Source organism: Nycticebus coucang, chromosome 12 (assembly GCF_027406575.1).
Source record: "Nycticebus coucang isolate mNycCou1 chromosome 12, mNycCou1.pri, whole genome shotgun sequence".
Lineage (NCBI taxonomy): Eukaryota > Metazoa > Chordata > Mammalia > Primates > Lorisidae > Nycticebus > Nycticebus coucang.
In genome coordinates, this window is record NC_069791.1 from 18,266,356 (window position 1) to 18,289,192 (window position 22,837).

General features: G+C 54.8%; 2 protein-coding genes across 7 annotated transcripts in view; one reads left to right on the forward strand and one right to left on the reverse strand.

Annotated features, from left to right (window-relative positions):
- The window catches only part of HDAC7 (histone deacetylase 7), a 36,281-nt gene extending 23,000 nt beyond the window's left edge, over nt 1-13,281 (forward strand). For 5 of the 6 annotated variants that reach the window (XM_053554778.1, XM_053554781.1, XM_053554780.1 and 2 more), the window contains 15 exons: nt 181-354; nt 1,399-1,618; nt 3,423-3,556; nt 3,717-3,837; nt 4,024-4,073; nt 5,236-5,343; nt 6,308-6,363; nt 6,573-6,660; nt 7,797-7,916; nt 8,116-8,213; nt 9,494-9,612; nt 10,328-10,461; nt 10,734-10,818; nt 11,907-12,045; nt 12,227-13,281. In XM_053554778.1, coding sequence (XP_053410753.1) covers nt 181-354; nt 1,399-1,618; nt 3,423-3,556; nt 3,717-3,837; nt 4,024-4,073; nt 5,236-5,343; nt 6,308-6,363; nt 6,573-6,660; nt 7,797-7,916; nt 8,116-8,213; nt 9,494-9,612; nt 10,328-10,461; nt 10,734-10,818; nt 11,907-12,045; nt 12,227-12,272 — 1,692 coding nt within the window. In that variant the 3' untranslated portion in view covers nt 12,273-13,281. Of the gene's footprint in view, nt 1-180; nt 355-1,398; nt 1,619-3,422; nt 3,557-3,716; nt 3,838-4,023; nt 4,074-5,235; nt 5,344-6,307; nt 6,364-6,572; nt 6,661-7,796; nt 7,917-8,115; nt 9,613-10,327; nt 10,462-10,733; nt 10,819-11,906; nt 12,046-12,226 lie in introns of those variants that run through there. The other variant, XM_053554783.1, reaches the window with a different exon arrangement.
- A 1,883-nt stretch (nt 13,282-15,164) lies between these two features.
- SLC48A1 (solute carrier family 48 member 1) lies at nt 15,165-22,837 on the reverse strand. The gene is made up of 3 exons (XM_053554784.1): nt 22,590-22,837; nt 16,639-16,806; nt 15,165-15,566 (listed from the first exon to the last, which is right to left on the reverse strand). Exons 1-3 carry the CDS (start codon nt 22,723-22,725, stop codon nt 15,430-15,432), a joined length of 441 nt encoding a protein of 146 aa, XP_053410759.1. The 5' UTR covers nt 22,726-22,837; the 3' UTR covers nt 15,165-15,429.

Consider the following 22,837-nt stretch of genomic DNA (forward strand, 5'->3'; position numbering starts at 1 on the left):
AGAAGGGGCTTAGGAAGGGCAGGGACATGGAGGATAAGAGAGAGGATGTAGTTTCTAGGGACCCAGAGCTGTGTGGCTCTGGAATCCTAGCAAGATGAGTAGCCTCCTGGCCTTGCCCACCTCCCACTCCACACCCATTGCTCCAACATGATTTCTCAGCCAGGCATTTCCCCTCCCCAGAGATCACCCAAGCCAAGTGAGAAATCCCGACTACGGCACATACCCTCAGCTGAGGACCTAGAGACAGATGGCGGACCAGTGGGCCAGCTGCTGGGTGATGGCCTGGAACACAGGGAGGTCGGTCATGGGCAGCCCGAAGCCAGAGGCCCCGTTCTCCTCCAGCAACGTCAGCAGGTACGGCAGTGCCCACAAGGGCCTCGGAAAGCGTGTGCAGAAGACTGGCCTGGCATGAGATAAGGAGGGAGGCACATGTGACATCAGTGCAAGGGGACAGCCCTACAAGATCCAGGGTGCTGTATCTACACCAAGATGTGGGCATGTTCGCATGTGCGCACACACACCTCTATAAACACACACACAGTCCAGCAGCCTGCCAGTCTCGGGGTGAGTCTGGCCTTTCATGGAGCCACGCACACTCCTGTCCAAGCACGTCTCCCCTGAGGTTGGGGTGAGAGGTGGGACAGAGTTCTTCTCACTGTCGGTTGACAAGCCGTGGTTATTCATTTGCTAAAGCTGTTGGGACAAGTACTGTAGACTTAAACAGAAGACATGTCATCTCACAGTTCTGGAGGCTGGAAGTCCAAAATCAAGGTGTTGGCAGAGTTGGTTCCGTCTGAGCGCTGTAAGGGAAGGGGCTGGTCCAGGCCTCTCTCCACAGCTTACAGATGGCCATCTTCTTCCTGTGGGCTTCCTTCTGTCTGTGTCTGGTTCATGTTGCTCTTTGATAAGGACAGTAGTCATATTGGATTAAGGTTGCACTAATCACCTCATTTTCACTTCGTTACCTCTGTTTGTAAAGACCTTGTCTCCAAATAAGGTCACATTCTGACCTGGGGCTAGGACTTCAACATATGAATTGGTTGGGGGGGACCAAGTACAACCTGTGACATACAGTTCCATACGTGTGTTGTGGGGCAGTTGCACAGTCCTTGGCAATGAAGAGATCCTGATCAGAGCTGGACCCAAGTCGCCTCACCTGGGCTCTGGCTTTGGAGTCCCAAGGGCACAGGGAGCTCTGGTGGAACTGAGTGATCAGTCTGGGATGCAGGCCTTGGAGGAGCTGCTTAGGGGAGGGGCTAATTCCAAGGCAAGAGCCGAGTGGGATGGCAGGGCCAGGTGTGTCCTGGAGTCCGTCTAGGCAAGGGGCACACTTGGAGGTTCTCAAGACCTCAGGAAAGACCCTGAGACCAGGACACTGAGGCCCCCTGTTGTCTTCAGGTGTTCCTTTGGGAACAGCAGCGACTGCCTGGGCGGCTCCCCCGGGGAGGCACTGGGGACTCTGTGCTGCTTCCTCTGGTCCAGGGCAGGCACCGGCCCGTGTCCAGGACTCAGTCTTCCCCAGCCGCGCCCGCCTCACTATTAACCCCTGAGCCCACCAGCCAGGCCCACGTCTCCTCCAGCTCAGAGACCCCTGCCAGGACCCTGCGCTTCACCACAGGTGAGACTGGGATGGCAGTGGAGGCAGGAAGGAGAGGCTCATGGCCTGTGTTGTGGTGACACTCGGGACATTTTTAGAGGCTACATAGTGTCCGTGAGGCAGGTGGAGCAGGTGATAATCTTGTTCAGCCACTGAGGAGACCAATGGGAAATTTAAGGTGACAAGTTTGTGGTCAGACAGCAAGTACCAGTCAGGGTAAGAATCCCAGCCTGCTGCCAAGGCATTCAGCCCATTTTTAAAATGACATTTATTGTTGTTGCTCTGCTTATAGAAAGAGTTCAGAATTATTTTAGAATTTTTGAAAAGTGGGCAGCACCTGTGGCTCAGTGAGTAGGGCGCTGGCCCCATATACTGAGGGTGGTGGGTTCAAACCTGGCCCCGGGCCAAACTGCAACAAAAAATAGCCGGGCGTTGTGGTGGGCGCCTGTAGTCCCAGCTACTCAGGAGGCTGAGGCAAAAGAATCACCTAAGCCCAGGAGTTGGAGGTTGCTGTGAGCTGTGACGCCATGGCACTCGACTGAGGGTGACAAAGTGAGACTCTGTCTCTAAAAAAAAAGGAAAAAAAAAGAAAGAAATTTTGAAAAGTGGAGGAAAGCATAAAATAAAAATAAAAATCACCAACCACTATCCTACTACCTAGAGATCACCCTTTTTTGCTGTAGTTCAGTCCGGTCTTTGTTCTAGCCTGCTTTATTTGTTTAATGTGTTATGAATGCTTCTTGATATAGTTAATTTTTCAAACTGAGTCTCATCATAATTTTACTTTCATTCAGTGATTTCTTATTGTTTGGACACTTAGATTATTGCTCATTTTAAGAGTGTTATGCTTGGGCAGCACCTGTGGCTCAGTGAGTAGGGCACCGGCCCCATATACTGAGGGTGGCGAGTTCAAATCCAGCCTTGGCTGAACCGCAACAAAAAAATAGCTAGGTGTTGTGGCGCCTATAGTCCCACCTACTTGGGAGGTTGAGGCAAGAGGATAGCCTAAGCCCAGGAACTGGAGGTTGCTGTGAGCTGTGTGACACCAGGGCACTCTACCGAGGGTGATAAAGTGAGACTTTGTCTCTACAAAAAAATAAGTCTCATGCTCTACCCATTGAGCTAGCCGGGCATCTGATTATTGCTTATTTTAATTTCCTTAAGCATAAATCTTTACTCATGTTTGGGAGTATTTCCCACGGTTCACTCTTAAGGAGGGGCATTCCTGGGAAAATGGCGTGAGCATTTTGAAGGCCCTTGGTGTCCTGAGATGAACAGAAACTCATCCTCCCACAGCCACGTGCGGGGCCCTCCTCTGCAGACTTCCTGTGGGTCAGACTGAGATAGCCACACCTCCAAAGCTGTTATTTGTCTTATCACGTGGCCTAGTGTCATTGTGGAGTTCCTAGCTCCCGGTTTGGGGGTTGCCTAGGAATTCTTTCCCTTCTTGCTGCCCCTTGTTACCCCTTGTAGCCTCTTTGGGGTCATGATAGCCAGTGTAAGAGGCCCAACATTAGGCCTCGGCCTTAGGTTCTGAGCACTTGAGGGCACAGTGCTGTGTCAGGCCACATGAGCAGTCAGGTCAGCGTGGCAAGAAGGCAGTGGCTTTGTGGAAGCTGTATGGGCATGGTGCTGTGTTGTCTGAGGCCACCTGGGAAGTATCTGGCTGTGAAGGGCAAGGGCAGGGGACGGGGGCAGGATGGGAAATGCAGCCTGTGTGGGCATAGTGGGGTGTGTGTGTACCGCCTAGATCTGCTTGGGGGCTGTAGCCATGGGGGTGGGAGGGGAGGCCTTGGGGTCCTGGCCCTGACCCCTGCTCCTGCAGGGCTGGTCTATGACTCAGTAATGCTGAAGCACCAGTGCTCCTGTGGAGACAACAGCAGGCACCCAGAGCATGCCGGCCGCATCCAGAGCATCTGGTCCCGGCTGCAGGAGCAAGGGCTGCGGAGTCAGTGTGAGGTGAGGAGTTGGATGGGGGGCACAGAACAGGAGGAAGGAAGGGTAGCCGGAGGGACAGGGTTGGGGTTCCCTGGGGCCAGCGGGAGATGAGGGGCAGGTGGCGCAGTAGGAGTGGGAGAGGGTGGGCAAGGGCTGAGGAGTGTTGTGGGCCCTTCCTCAGTGTCTCCGGGGCCGGAAGGCCTCCCTGGAGGAGCTGCAGTCTGTCCACTCCGAGCGGCACGTTCTCCTCTATGGCACCAACCCGCTCAGCCGCTTCAAACTGGACAATGAGAAGCTGGCAGGTAGGGGCTTGGAGGTGCCCGGGGCTGGCTCTCGCCCAGCTCTCCCCCTCTGCTGCCCACGCCCGCCTCTCCCTGTCCTGTCTCTCCCCTCCACTCCCACCCAGCCCTCTTGTCAGAGCCTCTCTGCTCCTGGCTAGGCCAAAGCCAAGAGCATCCACACTCACAGCTCTGGGCCTCTCCCAACAGGGATCCTGGCAGAGCGGATGTTTGTGATGCTGCCCTGCGGTGGGGTTGGGGTAAGTGTCCCAGGGTCTCAACTAGGCATTGCCAAGGGCTCTCCTCCCTTCAGTTCTCCCAGTCCCAGACTGGGCAGGCCGAGGACTTGCCCCTAGGTCCCCCAGGAGGCTGGAAGTCCTCTATAGACATGGGTGTCCTAGCCCCATCAGTGTCTCCTGAGCATGGAGCCCCCAGTCTAGGCTTGTACTTAGAAGGTGTTTAGTAGACCTTGAGTGAGGCAGAGTTGGGCTGGTTCCCAGACCCGGGACGGCCTGGCATGGGGCTGTGGGGATGCTCCCAGTGTCCACGATCTAGGCACTTCTTTAGCCCAGGACACAGCCCTCTGACCCCAGCTTTGCCTACCCCTCACCTGTGGGAGGGGCTTCCCACTCCCTCCGTCTGGCTCTCCTCACCTAGAAATGTTCCTGTAGTGGTTTCTAAGGCAAGGTGTGTGGACACAGGGGATGGAGCCCTCGCTTTGAGGGACAGTGGCAGCTGCAGCTGGTGGGGGGCTGTTCGGGAGCCAGTCAGCGCCCTGTTCACAACCTCCCATTTCTTGCCACTTTCTGATTTTTCCAACTGTTGTTGCTTCTGTTTTCTCCTCCCTCCTGTCCCTCTCTGTCTGTCTCTCTCTCTCTTTCTTTCTCCAGCCTCTTGCGACTCTCTCTGCCTTCCTCGCCTCTCTTGGTCTGCCTCGCCCCCCCATCTCCCCATCATGCCCCCCGGCCCCTCCCTAGCCTTGAGGGACTGGGTTTGGGGGGCCTCCCAGCCTGGGCTAGGGGCCCTGAGTGGAAGACAGTGGTGCAGACGGCCCCTCCAGCTCCGACCGTCCCGCAGGGCCTGAGCAGAGTCAGCTGGGGCTTAAAACCCCTCCCGGCCCAAACCCCAAGTCCCGCCCAGGTAACGCCATGCCCCCTCCCCCAACCAGGGAGGCAGGTGTGATGCTGCCCACAGAGTGCTGGCCAGATATGGGCAGGTGCTGGGACTTAAGCTGGGAAGAAGTTGTGCTGGGATTGGGGACACAGGAGGCCTTGCCTTTGGGCGGTGGGGCACTGGGGAGGCAGAGCTGTCTGCTCAGCTCCCTGCCCCTGGGGTCCTGGCCGCTGGGTGGGGATGTCCCATTGGGCCCTGGCTCCTGTGTGAAGCCTTGGATGATGCGGGCCCTGACTCTGGCTCCCACAGGTGGATACTGACACCATCTGGAATGAGCTGCATTCCTCCAATGCAGCCTGCTGGGCTGCCGGCAGCGTCACTGACCTTGCCTTCAAAGTGGCTTCCCGAAAGCTGAAGGTAGGTTTGGGTTGTGGCGGCCCACCATGGAAGAGGCAACAGTGTGGAACAGTGGGGAATCCAGGCCTACGGCCCCCGGCGTCTCATTCCTCTTGGATATTCCCACACAATTTTGAAAGGAAAATCAGGGGCTCTAGGGACCAGGTTGACCTTTGAACCCTAGGCGCATATTACTTGGCAGGGACATAAGCCACTGTGACCTTATGACCTTTAGTCTCTAGGAGACACAGGGTTCTGATCATCCAGGACCAATTTAAGGCCCACTGTGTGGCTTTGGGCGAAATCTCAGGATGTCTCTGGACCTCTAGTGCTGAGGTTATGTACACGGGGCTAGTAACCATCCTTGCTTGCTCTGGGCTGGGCTTCTTACAGGGGTTGGCCATCGGCCCACAGCCTGTTGCCTAGGAGCGGATGGCCCCAGGCAGTCACAGTGTCCTTAGTATTAGAGCACCTCAGGGCAACATCATGAGGCTCTATCAGTTATAACCAACAACTTTGGACAAGTTGCTTAACTCACCTAAGCCTCAGACTTCTTCTAATCTGTAAAGTGGAGATAATAATGTTTGTGTTGTGAAGATGTTATATGGAGGATCAGGTAATATTGACCTCAAGGAAATGCTGTGAGGATGAAGTCCAACGTTTGTCAAGTGGTTGGCACAGTGGCAGTTGCATTGTTTTTGCTTGGCGGTCCAGTAGCGGTTATCATTGCAAAGTGATGGTAGCCAGAACACCCAGGATGAGGGGCTCTTTATTCATGTGCAGCCTGTGAGCAAAGGGCTCACAGCATGAGGACTGGGCACTGGGCCACTTTAGCTCCATCCAACCTGGACAGGGTTAGACCTGCTGGCAGCTGATGCCCTGTGGCCCCTTCTCTGAGGAGGAGGCTGGGGCTGGGGGACTGCTTCTTCCAAATGTGAGTCAGAATGCTGGCTGTATAGTTGACAAGCAACTTTTCTCTTTCCAGAACGGTTTTGCTGTGGTGCGGCCCCCAGGACACCACGCAGACCATTCCACAGCCATGTAAGGCCTGGGGAGGCCTGGCTGGGGTGTGGTGGGGGCAGGCTCTCAGGGTCTTCCTGTAGAGATATTTCCCTCCTTCCCTGAGCCAGAGGAAAAGAGGGAAAAGATGGGGCTGGGCCAAGCCAGGGGTTGGGAGAGACAAGGGGCTGCAGAGGTGGGGTCGTGGGGAGGGGAAGGACCTCAGCAGGACCTCTCTCTCCTTCTCCCAGGGGGTTCTGTTTCTTCAACTCAGTGGCCGTCGCCTGCCGGCAGCTGCAACAGCAAAGCAAGGCCAACAAGATCCTCATTGTAGACTGGGTAGGTGTCTGTTCCTTGTACTGCAGATCCCAGAGTCCGGTTATGAGAGCCTGCAGCCTGGTGATAGAGATGGGTTTGCATGTCTTAGTTCAGTGCTACCCTCTGCAAGCCTAGTTTCCCCTGTGCAAAATTCTATGAAGATAACACTCATGTTGCAGGGCTACTGGGAGGCCCAGAGGAGACAGTGTGTGGGAAGGTCTTCAGCTGTAACGAGCTCCCACAGTGGGTGGCAGTTCTCATTCGAGCGTTGTCTTTTGATCTCTATCAGCTTCTTTTGGCAGATCTAATGATTTCTGCATTTCTTCTCAGGTAGTTGTGATGGGAATAATAGCGTATAGTTATCAGTATACCGCTAATCACATCTAGGCATGGACGGTGTTACATGGGTGGATTTAATTCTGACTTAGGATTAGATGAGGAACGTGAGCACAGAATGATTAAGTGACTTGTACACAGTCACTCACCGTGTACAGTAAGATGGATTTGCACCCAGGCTGGTTAACTCTTAAGTGCATGTGTTTAACTACTGTGTCTCTTTTGCATTGATGGCTAGGAAAAGGACATTTCCCAAAGCAGAAGTTGAGAACAGTGGGGGACCTTTGCACACTTGAGCCCGAGCATGGTCTTGTTAATCAAGTGGAGGCTCTTTCTAGGCAGGATGGGGCCAGGCCAGGCCAGGTACCAGTTTGTGATCATCTGTGTCACTTCATGACTTCACCTAAGACGTAGTGGTGAGAGTTTCTAATGTGTGTGAGCCTGGTACCTTCCGTCTCCCTGCCACTAATCCACCCCACACACATTCTGACTGCGATCAGCTTGCCTCCTTGGAAATGGGGGTGCCTCCCTTCTTTTAGGGTTTCCTATTAAAGCCAGCCATATCCACCACGTTTCTTTCTCTCCCTATGGAAAGAGACAGAGAGTATGCACCTCCAACATGGACATACTGAGGCTCAAGGATCAGCAGTGGATTAGTTGGGGCCACTGAACCATATGGCCCTAAGGACCCCAGTTTCCTGGCCCCCCGTCTAGGGTCTTGACCCTTAGAATGGCTAACAACCTTGAAATCCTTCTAACTGTCCTGGCCCCCATCTCTCTGCTTTGCACCTTCCCTAACCACTGCCCATCTCCCTGTGCAGGATGTTCACCATGGCAACGGCACCCAGCAGACCTTCTACCAAGACTCCAGCGTGCTTTACATCTCCCTGCATCGCCACGATGACGGCAACTTCTTCCCAGGCAGTGGGGCTGTGGATGAGGTGAGGCCATCTCCGCCAGCCCTGTTGACTGTCCTCTGGCACTTAATCTACCCCTGCTACCATGAGCTGTGTGGCTTCCTGATCCTCAGCTTCCACATCTGGAAGTGAGGCAGCTGGATCACTGGTCTGGCAGCGCTAACATTGGGGTTCCTCTTCTGGGGCTCTGTTCTCCTCATGTCTCCCCATGTCTGTTTTCGAGGTTGGAGCTGGAAGCGGTGAGGGCTTCAATGTCAATGTTGCCTGGGCTGGAGGTCTGGATCCCCCCATGGGGGATCCTGAATATCTGGCTGCCTTCAGGTGAGTACTCTGGGAGCCCAGGATAGCAAATCTCTTTCCCAATAGCACCAGGTTGGAAGCTGTCAGTGGAATCATCACCCTGTCCCATTGGCTATTACACATTGTAGGCAAACTCCAGTAGGAAGATAGGATATGTGCAGAAGAATGCAAAAGTCAGAGGGTGCTGCATAAAGTCACACATTACTTTAATGTGTGACTTACTCAGTGTCAGACTGAGTGCTGGCAGAAAGGTGGGGTGGAGTGAGCAGAGCTGCCTGGAGGAGGTGAGCTTTGAGTGGGGGAGGAGATGACATCCTTGTTGGGGGAGTTACTTAAGAAAAGCCACTCTGAGGGCTGGGTGCTATGGCTCACACATGTAATCCTAGAACTCTGGGAGGCCAAGGCAGGTGGATTGCCTGAGTTCACAGGTTTGAGACCAGTGTGAACCAGAGTGAGACCTTGTCTCTGAAAATAGCCGGGCATTGTGGCAGACACCTGTAGTCCCAGCTACTCGGGAGGCTGTGGCAAGAGAATCACTTGAGCCCAAGAGTTTGAGGTTACTGTGAGCTATGACGCCACGGCACTCTATCAAGGGTGACAAAAGAGACTCTGTTTCCAAAAAAAAGGAAAAGAAAAGTCACTCTAGAGGAGGGGCTTCAGGCTCTGTTCATACTGGAGTTGCTGCTCTCTGTGTGTGAAGAGAACCCTAGAAGTAGATCTCCAGACTTTTCTGAAGGTACTCTCCATGACAGCTAATTCTGCTAGAGCCCTGGACTGGAGGTCCTGGTGTCTGTGCCAAGAACCCAGAGATTTGAAGAACACCAAAGTGGACCTCAGAGTTGGGTCAGAGCTGTGGGGGGCAGCAGGGGAAGGGGATGAGAGAATGGAGCTAGTGGCCTAGACCTCAGAGGGTCTTGTTGCCCCAATTGGTTCTTAGCTCTTGAGTAGCAGTTTGGTCCACAGGGCTGGGCATTTCCAGTCCTTGGACCAGTCCCTGGCCCACTTGGCTGGCTGTGAGATTGCCCTTGCCTGTGTCCCATTCACTGCACCTACAGATACACACATACTCCTTTGTCACTTACTTGGGGGGGCTAAATCCTCAGGCTGTGTGCCAGGGACACAAGCGACCAGCCAAAGTCAAGAATTTGCTAATTCTCCTGGGGACTGGGTGTCTGGAGCCCGAAGAGCAGAGTGCTTCACGGCAAAGTTGGAGAGCGGGGCCAGCCTAGGCAGCAGCCTGGCCTCTGCCTCCAGCAGCCCTGTGCAGTGTAGTGACCCCTCTTCTTCTTGCAACCTCCCAGGATAGTCGTGATGCCCATTGCCCGAGAATTCTCTCCAGACCTGATCCTAGTGTCAGCTGGGTTTGATGCTGCCGAGGGTCACCCGGCCCCTCTGGGTGGCTACCACGTTTCTGCCAAATGTAAGGGGGTCCCAGCTGAAGGGGAGGTGTAGCGACTGAGAGCCAGGCCAGGAGGTGGGAGGGTGGGGAGGTGCTGCCCAAATCTAAAGGGGATGGCGGCAGCGGCCAGCCAGGGCTGTGAGTCTGAGGCCTGAAGTATGGCAGCTGGCCCTGGGATTCCCTGGGATCTCCTAGCCTAGCACTGCCCTGGCCCTTTCTGAGACCTAGGCCGCTTCGCCATGCAGGGCTTGACCAGGTCAGACCCCTGGGGATTTAAGTCTGACGCACAGAAAGCTCAGCCATAGAACTCCCCGGCTCAACTGTGCTGTTTCCAGAGGGGCTGGCAGCTCCTCCAGAGGGAGGATGGGAGGAGCTGCGTTCTCAGAACAAAGCTCCTCCCTCCCTGCAGTCTACTGGGCCATAGGGCCTGGAGGACAGAAAGAGGAGATGGTGTGGCTCTTGAAAAAGACAGGCTGGAGTCAAGACCCCAAGTTCAAGTCCTAGTCCTGCTGCCACTTACTAGTCCTGCCCTTTGCAAGACACTTAACTCCTTTGAGCCTTGAAAGAGGCGTACTAACAGGTTTTACATAGGCTTCGATGTGAAAGCACTTTGGAAACTAATGACTTACACATTTGAGTCACTATTTATAGGGGAGGAAGCAAGGGAAACAGGTAGAGAATGGGCCACCGCTCTTCCACCTCCATCCCTTGCTATTTCCCCCACCCAACTGCCTAGGTTTCGGGTACATGACACAGCAGCTGATGAACCTGGCAGGAGGCGCAGTGGTGCTGGCCTTAGAGGGTGGTCATGACCTCACAGCCATCTGTGATGCCTCTGAGGCCTGCGTGGCTGCTCTGCTGGGCAAGAAGGTGAGCTATCCCCTCTACCATCCATGCTTCTGTAGGGCAGGTGAGCCAGGTTCCTCAGGACTGCCCAAAGAGCAGGCAGATGGAGTGTGACAGGGCAGGTCTGGTCTGAAATGAGGTAGGCAAAGTGGATGCCTCCTCTCCCAAGTTAGATATAGGGCTGATCTAGGCAGAGCATAGGCCTGTTTGTGCTCAGAAGGCTGGGACTCTTGGGGTGGGAGACAGCTGGGGCTGTAGGTCCCTGACGCTGGTAGCTGAGGTACTATTTTCTGTAGGTGGATCCCCTTACAGAAGAAGGCTGGAAACAGAAACCCAACCTCAATGCTATCCGATCCTTGGAGGCTGTGATCCGGGCACACAGTAAGTGTGGAGATAACACTCAGCAAGCTCAGACTTGGAAGAATCTCAACAATCCGCTGTCCCTAGTGGCCAGAGTTCCAGGGCTTCCAGTACCAACCAGGTGACCTGCTGTTGGTCTGGAGTCACATTCCTGAGTCACCCCATCAGTAATAGTGGGGAGCCCCCATGAGTGGGCACCTCTAAGCTCTCAAGATGGCCATAGCAGAGACCACCAAGTGGCCTTTTCAAGGCAAGAATGGGCCTCCCATTTATAGCCACAACTGTAGGCCAGGGCCTGGCCGACAGCATTGCGTGGGCCTTGTCTGCCAGAAGGCCTGGTTGCCATTCCTTCCCTCTGTCCCAGCTATCTATGGGGGACTGCCTGCCTGGGGGCTGGGTCTTAGAATAACCCCACATTTGGAAAGAACTTTCAGTTTTCAACTTCAACTCAGTATCTATTGAGTGCTTTATGTAAAGACCCAGGATTTATGCTAGGGATCCAGGGCTTGGTGAGGGAAGCACACCTAATGGCAAAGACACCCCCGAGTCGTTTGTGGCGTCCTCACAGCAGGCAGGCTCTGTGCCATGTGTGTTACACGCGTATTACTCCTCACGGCAGCAGCAGGGTGGGCACTCCTGGGGGAGGCCCATGGGGCAGCTGGGGCAGGACAGTCATCTCTCCTGGTGCCATGGGTTCTTCCTGCCTCCTGTGCTTTCCTTCCCTGGGTGCTGGAGGCTGCATGAGTGGGACCTTGTGCTTGGGGATCTGTGAGGTCACTGACAGAGATCCCGTCTGCAGGAAAGTGTACCCTCCCCGTGCTCTTAGGAATCCACACCTAGAAGAATGAGTCTGAGGTGGCCTTTCAGCCACAGGGCATGGGAGAAAGATATGGCAGCTGCTAGGACCCCTTCAGAGCCAAGTGGAACCTGCTCTGCTCACCCTGTCAGCGGTGCACAGGGAGGGAGAGCAGGTGTTGCAGGGGACAGGCAGGTGGGAGAGAGCGTGACCCCAAGCTGGGCCCTGGGCCCGAGACACCCATGTTCAGTCTCAGGTGCAGTGTGGGAGGGGCTTGCTATCACCACCCTTCCTGACCAGCTTCTTGCCCCAGGTAAATACTGGGGCTGCATGCAGCGCCTGGCTTCCTGCCCAGACCCATGGGTGCCCCGGGGGCCGGGGGCTGATACAGAAGAAGTAGAGGCAGTGACCGCACTGGCATCCCTCTCTGTGGGCATCCTGGCTGAAGACAGGTAATGCCAGACCCCAGCCCTGCGCCCTGTCCACCCTCTGGTCCTCCCTGCCTGAAGACCCCAGATGCCCCAGGCAACTACCCCAGCCTTCTCAGGCTTCCTGTACAGGGCTGGGGGGAAGCTCAGCAGCTTTCCTGTGGCCCCTGGCCCTCCGGCATCTCACCCTTGTCCCTTTGCCCAGATCCTCAGAGCAGCTGGTGGAGGAGGAAGAACCTATGAATCTCTAAGGCTTCAGAACCATCTGCCTGTACACCCTGCCCTTCAGACCTGCCTGCCTTCTAATCTCTGGCAACAGCCCCCATTCCAGGGTCTTCAGAGATCCTGAGGGCAGGTAGTCAGGGCCGGAGAACAGCTTGCCTGCCTTGACAGCCACCCCAAGGAGCCTGAGAGGCCCCCTGGGGGTAGGATGGGGATCACAGGGGATCCTGAGAGGAGTTTGGGCAGCCAGGCCCCAGCAGGGCTCTCTCAAGAACAGACCCTACCCCTTTGGTGTCTGGGCCCCAAGTGGTGGCCTGCGTTCCTCAGGACTGCACAGAGCAAGACTGGCTCGGTTGGGCCCACACTTAACCACTATATTTGGTTGTGCAGACCCCAGACTTTGCACACAGCCCCAGGCTCCACACAGAAATGTGAACTTGGCATCAGCCAGGGTGGCCCTTCTGAGGCTCTGTGGGCTAGAGGTAGGCAGGGAGCCAAGAGGCCCCCTCTCCCTGAGTGCAGGGGGTCCTTCCTCTCACCTGCTTCCTTGGATGACTCTGGAACCTTCCCTGTAACACTGGGCACTGAGACAAAACTTCCTGAGAGCAGTTGTTGGCAGACCTCCCTCTGCCTGCCCCTGCTGGAGGCCATCCTGTGCTGACCATCTCTGTGCCCTGGTGGAATGGACAGGTGCTTCTGGAGTCCTGTGCTTCCTGATCCAATGGTGCCAACCTTCATCTCCCCTCAGAAGCACAGCATGACCCCCAGGTGCCCCTTAGTTGCTTCCTCCTTGTTTCTGGGGTCTCCCTCCAGCTCTGACTCCTGTCCCATGTAGGAATAGCCTGGTGAAGGGAAGGGGAGAGTGGACACAAGACGTGTGGAGGGAAGGCTGCCCTGGCAAAGTCCTCAAGGCTCTTGCGGTCCAGGCCTGAGACCAAGAAGGAAAGCGTTCGTGTGTGAATGTGTGCGTGAGCGAGGAGTGTGTATGTGCGTGCATGTCTTTCCCAGGACCCACCATACCCTGTGTATGTATGCATGTTTTTGTAAAAAAGGAAAAAAGAAAAAAAAAATGGAAACAATTTGAATAAATGTTTTATTTGCTTTAAAATTGTCTGGGAAGGGGCTTGTTCTGTGGGTAGGTGTGCACATGGGCACACAGTCGCCCCAGGGAGCATGCGTCTGATTTGGTGCCAAGGCTGCAATCTCTCCTCACTCTTCCACAGTCACTGCCCTGCACAAAGAACCCATTCTGAACACATCCCAGCTGTCCCTGCCGACCCCACCGTGGGGTGATAAGGAGGCGGCGGCCCTGGGCCAAGTCCACAGATGGGGCGGGCCTAGCCCTGGTATGGAGGAGGCAGGAATACAGGTGTCCCCGCTTACCAGGGCAACCCCAGTTGAGTCCTGAATCAGACATCCTGGGTTTAAGTCCCAGCTGGGAGTTCAGTTAAGTCACATCACCTTCTGGGGCTTTTGTTTATCAGTAAAAGGCCTGGGAAATATTACAGATATTGTTCATGATTCCTTCCTTCCCTAAAGTGCCATGACTTCTTAAGCACAACAGCCTAGAAGAGAGAATGGGTGAGGCAACAGGCCTGGACAGGCCTGCTCATCCGGTATGAGCAGAGAGGAAGGCGCCAGGGCTGCCAGCACCTGCCCTTGTGGTTCTGGGTCTGTCAGGCTTTTCCAGCAGGAAAACCTGGCCCTGAGCCCTCAGTAGCCTGGCAGGGACTGAAGGGAAGAGGTGCTAGTCCCTTTCCCATCTGGCCTGGCCTTATGAGTGATGGACACCTCATCCCATGGAGGTTGCTGAGGCCATATCTCTGGGCATCCCTGGCCTGACTAGGGCGGCGGGCAGGTGTGCTGAGAGAGAGAGGGGAGCTGGGCTGCTGGTTGCCCTCATACCAAAAGGACTAGAAGAATCTCTAGCCTCTGAGACACTGACCCTGCCCCTTGCTCTCCAGGGCATAATTTGGACTAGGGAAATAGTTTAATCAGATAGTTAGCTGTCCACCCCTTCCCTGTCCACCCCTCCCACAAGTAACCACCAAAGGCTGTCTGATACGAATGGCTGCTGTATTTCTGCTAAAGTGACGGTGACACAGATAAGGCAAAGAGAGCTAAGGGGCAGGGCACACTGGCAGGAGAAGGGTAGACCGTGCGATATGGCAACTTAACATAAAAAGATCTAGGTGACAACAGGCCCCTCCCTCCTGAGTTAGGTGAGCCCTTGGGCCGATTTATGGGCAGAAAAGCAGATTTTTGACCTTCAGAAGGGAGTTTTAAAAAGATAAAAGTTACAGTAGAATGGCAGTGAACAGGGGCTGGAGTGGGAAAGAAGGTACCACATGGTCAGGGGTCTGGGTGCAATGGCACTCTAAAGAGGCAGAGTAGAAATGCAGGGCTGGGGGTACACGGTACAGTTCAGGGGACTCCTAGCCTATACCATGTTGCCCCCTTCCCCAAAGCCCTTCCCGGGGCAGGAGCACATTCCCTGTGACCCTTAGTCTGGCCTTGTGAGGGAAGTCCTGTGCTAGGGTGTGAGGATGACTCTGTGTACTTTGGGGGGGTGGCAGGGAGAGGCTGATGACTTCTGGTTCTTAGCACACTCATGGAAACCAGCTCAGGATGTGATGATAGAAAGGACACCAAACTCTACTCAGCCCCTCAGGCCTTGGGTAAAGAGCCCAATGTAGCCATCTCTGGGACCAATGAGTTAAGCTACCTGGGCCTGATTAGGGGGACCACAGGGTGGGGTATGGGGGTGGGAACTTGAGAGGTCTCTTCGAGACTTCTTACTGACCTCCCCATGTTCCCACCCAGCCTCAGAGAGAGTACCTGGGCCAGCAGGGAGGAAACCCTACCCCAGGCATAGGTCAAGTTCTCAGGGCTCTACCCTTTGACCCACACTTATTCCTCTCTGAGTGCTAAGAAAACAGATGCCTTTAAGAAGGTGTAAAGCTGCCCTCCAGCCCAGCCTCTGATGAAGACCAGCATTTCCCACCACTCCCAGGTCTCTCCCAAGGGGACAGGCCGCAGAGCTTCCTGGGAGGCCACATTCGTCCTGCTGTGTACTTTCTGCCACAGTTTGGGGTCTCCAGGGGGTGGGATGAGGTCCTCCCAAAGTCTCAGAAACTGAGTCCAGGTCCTGAGGACCCCCAGGGTGTAGAGCCCTTGCTCCCTGGGTCAGAAATCACTGAGGATGCTGATGTCCGCGAAGTCAGCCCGGTAGCGGTGGGCGTAGAGGCTGAGCAGGAAGGCCCACTTGAAGGAAATGAAGCTCCAGACGCTGGAGAGGTAGTAGCTGGTAGGGTCTGTGAGGCCTGCAAGGAGAGGAGCCCACCCTTAGCCCCAGCTCAAGGCCAGGGCCACCTTCCTCCTCCCACTCAACACCCCTAAAATGTCCCAGCAGCTGAACCAACCCACCAGAAAGACTTGAATGTGAATTCAAGAGTTTGCAGGCAGGAGGCCCTCGGGATGAAGGAATGGCAGGGCTGGCCAAGCACAGGTCTGTATCATCCACTGTATTTTTATGACATGTACCCCAAGCCATTTCCAACCTGCTTTACTTAGTATCAAATTCCTCTGGGGCCGTGAAGAGGCCCTCTGGATTCTTTCCGCCACGGCCACCAGAGGGCTCTCCCATCCCAGAGCTGGGAATAGTCTACCAGGTATCCTCAAACTTTTTAAACAGGGGGCCAATTCACTGTCCCTCAGACTGTTGAAGGGCAGGAGTATAGTTTTAAAAAAACCCAAAAATGGGCGGCGCCTGTGGTTCAGTCGGTAGGGCGCCGGCCCCATATACCGAGGGTGGCGGGTTCAAACCTGGCCCGGCCAAACTGCAACCAAAAAATAGCTGGGCATTGTGGCGGGCGCCTGTAGTCCCAGCTGCTTGGGAGGCTGAGGCAAGAGAATCGCTTAAGCCCAGGAGTTGGAGGTTGCTGTGAGCTGTGTGAGGCCACGGCACTCTACCGAGGGCCATAAAGTGAGACTCTGTCTCTACAAAAAAAAAAATAAAAATAAAAAAACCCAAAAATTATGAACAAATTCCTATGCACACTGCACATATCTTATTTTGAAGTAAAAAAACAAAACGGTAACGAATACAATCACACCGCCTCGTGTGGCCCGCGGGCCGCAGTTTGAGGACCCCTGCGTCAAACCCAGGGCTCAACACTTCCTGGGAGTCTCATTGAACAGCCCCGTCCCCAAGAGATAGGTGATGGGAACTCATCCTACCCACTTTGACAATAAGAAAACCCATGCTCAGGGTGGTTAAGTGATCTGCCAGATCCCTTGGACGTGAGCTGTGGAACCTGGACTGGAATCCCAGGGTCTATTCCTAAACCCTCCGCTGCCTTCCCACGCCTCTTCTCTGGGCAGACGGGCACTCACTCTGGTGCTGAGTGATGGCCAGCGTGAGGAAGGTGCAGAAGGCGGCCACGGAGACTGCCGAGAAGAGGACCCCCACGAAGAAGAAGCCGCGCAGCCCCTTGAGCCAGGTCCTCCAGTAATCCTGCATGTACATCACGTGCGTCACCAGGGCCCACAGCGCCAGCACACCTGCGGGAAAGAGTCAGTGATCAGCCACCTGGCAGCCGGGCTGCCATGCGGAGACGCTGCCCAGGACACGGGGATCCCCAGGGCCCTTTGGTTTGGCTAGGCCTGGCCTATTTACATAAGAATACTGGCCTTCCTCCCTGTTTCCCCCTGACTGCAAAGTGGAGTTTCCCGTAGAGCTGGACAGGGCCTGTGGTATCACAGGGACTTTGATGCCCAAGCAGACAAGAGACTCTAAGCTGCCTGCAACAAGCCCCAGGTTCATAAAAATAGAACCTGGCATTCTTTTCCCTGGTTTTTGTTGTTGTTGTTTGTAAAACATGAATATCTCTTACAAAAATGTAATTTATGTTGTTAACTCAATGTTATTTTTGGTATTACTTTCACATGCTGAAAAACGTTCTCAGTTTTAACTTCTAATCTGGTACATGTCCTGAGCTATAACCCATATAAATAAAATGTGCTTTGAGTTTCACTACTTTTCAAGAGCATAAAGGTGTCCCGAATACAGAAAGTTTGAGAACCTCACAGTACAGCTTGTGTGCTGGGGACTTCCCACTATGTACTCTGAGGGCTATAGATGTGGTACAGTGTCCTTCCGCAGCAGGGCTCTCCCCAAACTCCTTGCGTTGATTGGTCTTGCAGGGTAAGGACTCCAGGACCACCCAGCACCCAAGAAGCCTTCTTTCTCTTGGCCAGGCCTCATGCCACTCCCTTTGGTGTGCAGCTTAGGGCAAGCCAGCACCCACCCCAGCCCGCTCCACCCCATCCCCAGCCTTTCCTGGGCCTGCCCTCTGGGCCTGGGTGGCCACTTTCCCTGGGATGCCAGCTGCCACTCAGTCAATACAGTACAATACAATAGAAAACAGCCCTCTGTGTCAGGCAGTGCCTGCTGGGGCCGCCCAAAGAGTGGAACAAATATCAATTCCATTGGCAAGGGTCCGGAGCAGGGCCGTGGGGTCCCAACAAGGAAGGAATGAGGAAAGTGGCACAGCCAGCTGCAAGCTCTCTGCCTGATGGCCTGTTGGGTGTGGGCCACAGAAGGCTGCTGCATCCTAGGAGTCTAGAGGCCTCTCCAAAAGGGAGTGGTGGATGCTACTTCCATAGTAGCCCACCAAACGTGCAAGCAAGGACAAGCATCTGGCTGGGGAAACTGGTTGTCTGTGGCAATGGAGAGGGAAGGGAAGTTGATGGGGAGGTGAGGTGGGGTGTGCTTTGACAGAATCTATGCCATTTTATTTCTTAGGCTGGGTAGTGAATATAAGGAACTTTGTTAAATTTTCTACCATTTTTCACATGCCTAAAATATTTCCTATTTTTTTTAAGTGAGGAGGGAAAAAAAGACAAGAAGAAACCAGTTGTCATTCAGCTATACTCTAGTTACCAGCTCAGAAACAGTCACAATTTATGTAGCCTGGTGAGAGACAAAACCCCATGACACTGCAAGCCAAGAAACCTGGGCCCTAGTGCTGGGGGGACCCAGAGTCTTGGTGTTTCCACATCTAAAAATTAGTGAGCCCAGAGGTCCTGCCAGTCTGAATAACTGGAGGCCCTGGGGTTCCACCCCAGTGAGGACAAAGGTCCACTAACCTCACAGCCCTTCCCATACACTCCCCCAGCTCTGCTCCTGCCCACCTTCCTCGGGGTCTAGAGGCCTGGAATATACCCCTGAGATGAGGCTGGGCTGGGATAAGTATCTCTCCATCCTTGCCTAGTTGGGCAGCTGGAGCAGGCCAGCAGTGGACACAATTATCCCACAGCTTCTGTTTATATCCTATGTGGTCTAGATTTTACGTAAGCCGCTGTCCCCAAAAGCATCTCTTCTGCTTCTCTCACATCATCCTAAGTTTTCACTTGAGGGAAATGTTTGGTTTCTTTTTTTGTCTGTTTGTTTTTGAGACAGAGTCTTACTTTGTTACCCTCGGTAGAGTGCCATGGTGTCACAGCTCACAGCAACCTCCAACTCTTAGGCTCAAGCGATCCTCTTGCCTCAGCCTCCTAAGTAGCTGGGACCACAGGCACCCACCACAACACCCAGCTATTTTTAGAGACGAGGTCTCACTCTGGCTCAGGTGGTCTTGAACCTGTGAGCTCAGACAATCCACCTGCTTTGGCCTCCCAGGGTGCTAGGATTACAAGCGTGAGCCACCATACCCGGCCCAAAATGTTTGGTTTCTTAAAGGGCCCTAGGGACGAGGCTTGTTGTCACTGAGCACCTTCAAGGAACAGTCGAATGGGCACCTGTCTAGGACAGGTCCACTTGCTCTCTGTCTCCTCATGTCACAGAGGGGCTGGAGAAGTTGAGCTCTAAGATCCTTTTCCACTTGAAGATTCTGGAAGCCAGCTTAGGAGAAAAATAAGGAGGTCAGAGCAATTCCTCTGTGACTCAGCAATTTCTGGGTTAGGAAATGCTGAAATAGAGGCCCACAAAGATACTACCTCTTAGTCCACTGGCCATGATCCAGTAGCTCCCCCAAACTCCCACCCCCATGTACACGCACATACCAAAAAGGGCTGAGGCCAAGAGGGATAGGAAGATAGTCATTTCGGGGTGTTTTGGAGCTATATTCTTTGTTAATAAGCAAACAAGGCTTTACCCACCTCTCACCGCCCCTCAGCCCTGAGCCAGGCTTTGTACACAGGCCTCACATCCAGATAAACACATGCCCAGTCTAGAAGCAGGCCGGCTTCCACCTACCCTGCTTCCCCACCCTCCTCAGAAGATAGCTCCCTACCAGCTCTACCAAACAGGTCACTGAGTAAGGTGGAGTCCCTCATTGGTCCCCTCCCACACCTCAGACAGTAGATGTCCCTCAGCCCTGCATCCTTTCCTAGGATCCCCTTGGCCTCCAGCAAGCCAGATGTGCACAATCTAGGGCAGAATGGACAGGTCACCAGCAACACCTGCTTCAAGGGGCCCTGCTTGGCCTCTTGGCTCAGCTGACAAGCTGATGGCAAGGAAGGCAGGGCTGGGTGGTGAAGGCATCTCCAGCAGCTGGGCGGAAAGTGAGAAGACAGGAGACACCTAGGGGAAATGCAGACAAGTGGGGCCCTGGGCCTGCATCAGGCCCCTCTAAATTCTGGCACCTCCAGCTCATGTGGGAAGAGCACAGAGCAGTTTAGACTCCTGGAACAACTATTCTTTTTCTTTCCTTGGTCCACTAAACCTAGAGCACTGTGTTGCCCCCAGGTTTCCCATAGCAAAGCCAAAGCAGGTAGGTCCAATACATGCCTCCACAGGAAAACTAACCTTTCTTTGAAGTCATTTTTTTCCAGATACCCGCTAGGCTGGGAGACTGTGTCCTCACCCATAAACTCTGTCCATTGGAACCAGGGGTTCCGTAGCTGCCTCTGACCCAGAAACGAGCACACCCAACCAGCCCTGGTCCAACACAGGGGAAAAAGAGCATGCTAGGGCGACCCTCTGGTGACTCAGCAGTTTCTGGGCTGGAAAATGCCAAGTCAGAAGTGGGGTGTTCACAAGTCAGTAAATCTGCTGACACTTAACCCCCCAAAGAGGAAGAAAGCTGACTGACTACAGACTCTGGCACAGCCCACTCAGGGTAATGAAGGTGCATGGCCTCGGCCTGGCAACCCACTCCCCCTACTATGTACCACCACCTGCAGTTTGGGCTCTTCTACGGCCACTGTCAAAGGTCAAACATCAGGTCAAATGCCAGGACCCTATTCCAGGTGGTTGCTGCCCTAGCACCTCTCTCTAAAGGCAATGCCACAGCCTACAGCTGGCCTGCCTCAGAGGCTGAGGGAAGTCTGTGAGGAGGGAGAGAGGGCAGAGTTTGGATCAGAGGAAAACCCCAGACAACTCCCCAGAGTACGAGAATTCTAGAAGGCCTTTTCCACAGCCTTCTAACAGACAGCTAGAGATGAAAGATTCAGGGAGTAGACAGCAGAAATGCAACATTTCAGACCCGCAGGGACCTCAGATAGCTAGTTCAGGGGCTCTCCCACACCTTACAGATGAGGGAACTGTGGCCCAAGAGGCCTTGACATGCCCAGGATCACAATGGTTAGGAAAGGCTCACTTCCACTTCCACCAGGCCAGGTTCTGACCATACCTAAGCTGGTATGTTCCAGGGATGGCTCTCTCCCTCACACACCCCCTCCCCCTTATCCCAACCACCCTGCCCTGACACCACCTTCCAAAGGAAAGCGAGCAGCAAGGCCAAGAAACAGAAAAGAAGCTCTAGAGGTGAACTGTGTAGAGCATGGTGTGGTGGATTGCAGAGGGGAAGGAGATAACTGGGCAGAAATGAGCTGGCTGCCCCCAGGAGGGATAGGTGCCCACAGGTGGTGGGGCAGCTTGGCAGGCTGAGAACACCAGCCAGGATGCCCATCTGTCCTTCCTTGGTGACCATAGCATTCTTCTTGGCCTTGCGTATATGCTCCTCTTATAAGGCAGAAACACCACCTCATGCTCTGGCCCTACTGGGACCGCCCTCAGCAAGCCCCGGGGGCAATGAGTAAATAAGTTATTCTTAGTTATTTCAAGAAGGGCTCTTTTGGCAGAGGGTTTTAGTAATGGAATAAGATCATCACATGTAAAAGGATTACCCACCCATGTGTTTTTTTCCCCTCAGTCTTTTCCCCCACCAATTATTTCAAGTACTTGTGTAACCCCAGGCAAGTTATTTATTTACTCTAAACCTTAGATTATCTGTAAAATGGACACAACAATAATGCCTACTTCATAGGATTAATGTAAGGATTAAATCGAATAAGGGAAGATTACTTTATAGTGACTAACACATAAGAAAGCATTAAAAAATGTCAGCAAGAGGGCGGCGCCTATGGCTCAGTCGGTAAGGCGCCGGCCCCATATACCGAGGGTGGCGGGTTCAAACCCGGCCCCGGCCAAACTGCAACCAAAAAATAGCCGGGCGTTGTGGCGGGCGCCTGTAGTCCCGGCTGCTCGGGAGGCTGAGGCAAGAGAATCGCTTAAGCCCAGGAGTTGGAGGTTGCTGTGAGCTGTGTGAGGCCACGGCACTCTACCGAGGGCCATAAAGTGAGACTTTGTCTCTACAAAAAAAAAAAAGTCAGCAAGTAATATTTCTCGTCTTCGCACCAATTCTATGGCACAGAGAGGTTAAACTGCTAGAGGTGGCCAGCAAGTAGGCAGCAGTGGCCCGCACCTGGCCTCCACTAGCCGCCCCTTCCCTCCTCAATAAAGGAGGTCGGCAGGGCTTGGCAGGCACCGGCTGAGGAGCCACAGCAGACGAGTGGCAAAAGGCACCAATGTGGGTGGAAAGAAAATGTCCAGTTTCTATCAGATCCCCCAGCGCCGTGCTCCCGGTCTCCGCTGAGGGCTCTCCTGGGGCCGCGGGTCCACACTGGAAGGATGCAGATGGGTAACCCCGGGATTCCCCAGCCCTCTTCCTTTCCCGCGCACAGCACCCAAGGAACCGGCTCTTGGGGGACTGCGATTCCCCCAGGACAAGCGTAAGAGTGTGTATGGGGGTGGGTGGGAGGGGAAGGAGGTGGCCAGGGAAGCGGGTACGCAGAGAGGACGCTGTAATAATGGGGCGACGAGCGGAGGGCGCGGCAGGCTCTTGCAGCTGCGGGCTCGGCCGGGCGGCGGGTCCCGGGAGCTCCGGGGAATGTCAGGGAGCCCGATACGCGCGGGGCCTGCGGCGCTGACCAACATTTTCGGGTAAACACCCCGCCCGTTCCCGGGGGAAAGCACCACCCCGGAGCAACATCCCGGGGCCGCTGACATCGCCCCGCCCGCCGCCGCCCGTCGGCCCCGGAACCCCCGCGCCCCTGCGTACCTGCGAGCCCTCCCATGGCCGCGGTCCCGGGCTGTCTGTAGACCACCGTCCAGACGAGGAAGATGGAGAAGCCGGCCACGGAGCTGACGCCGGAGTAGGCGGCGCGGAGGCCGAGCTGCAGCCGGGACGGGGCCATGGGGCTGCGGCGCCGGGCGGCCCCGGGCGAGCGCGGCCGAGAGTCACAGGTGCAGGGCTCGAGCCGCAGCCCCAGCCGCCGGCGCCGCGCTCCGCCCCCGCCCGCCCCCCGC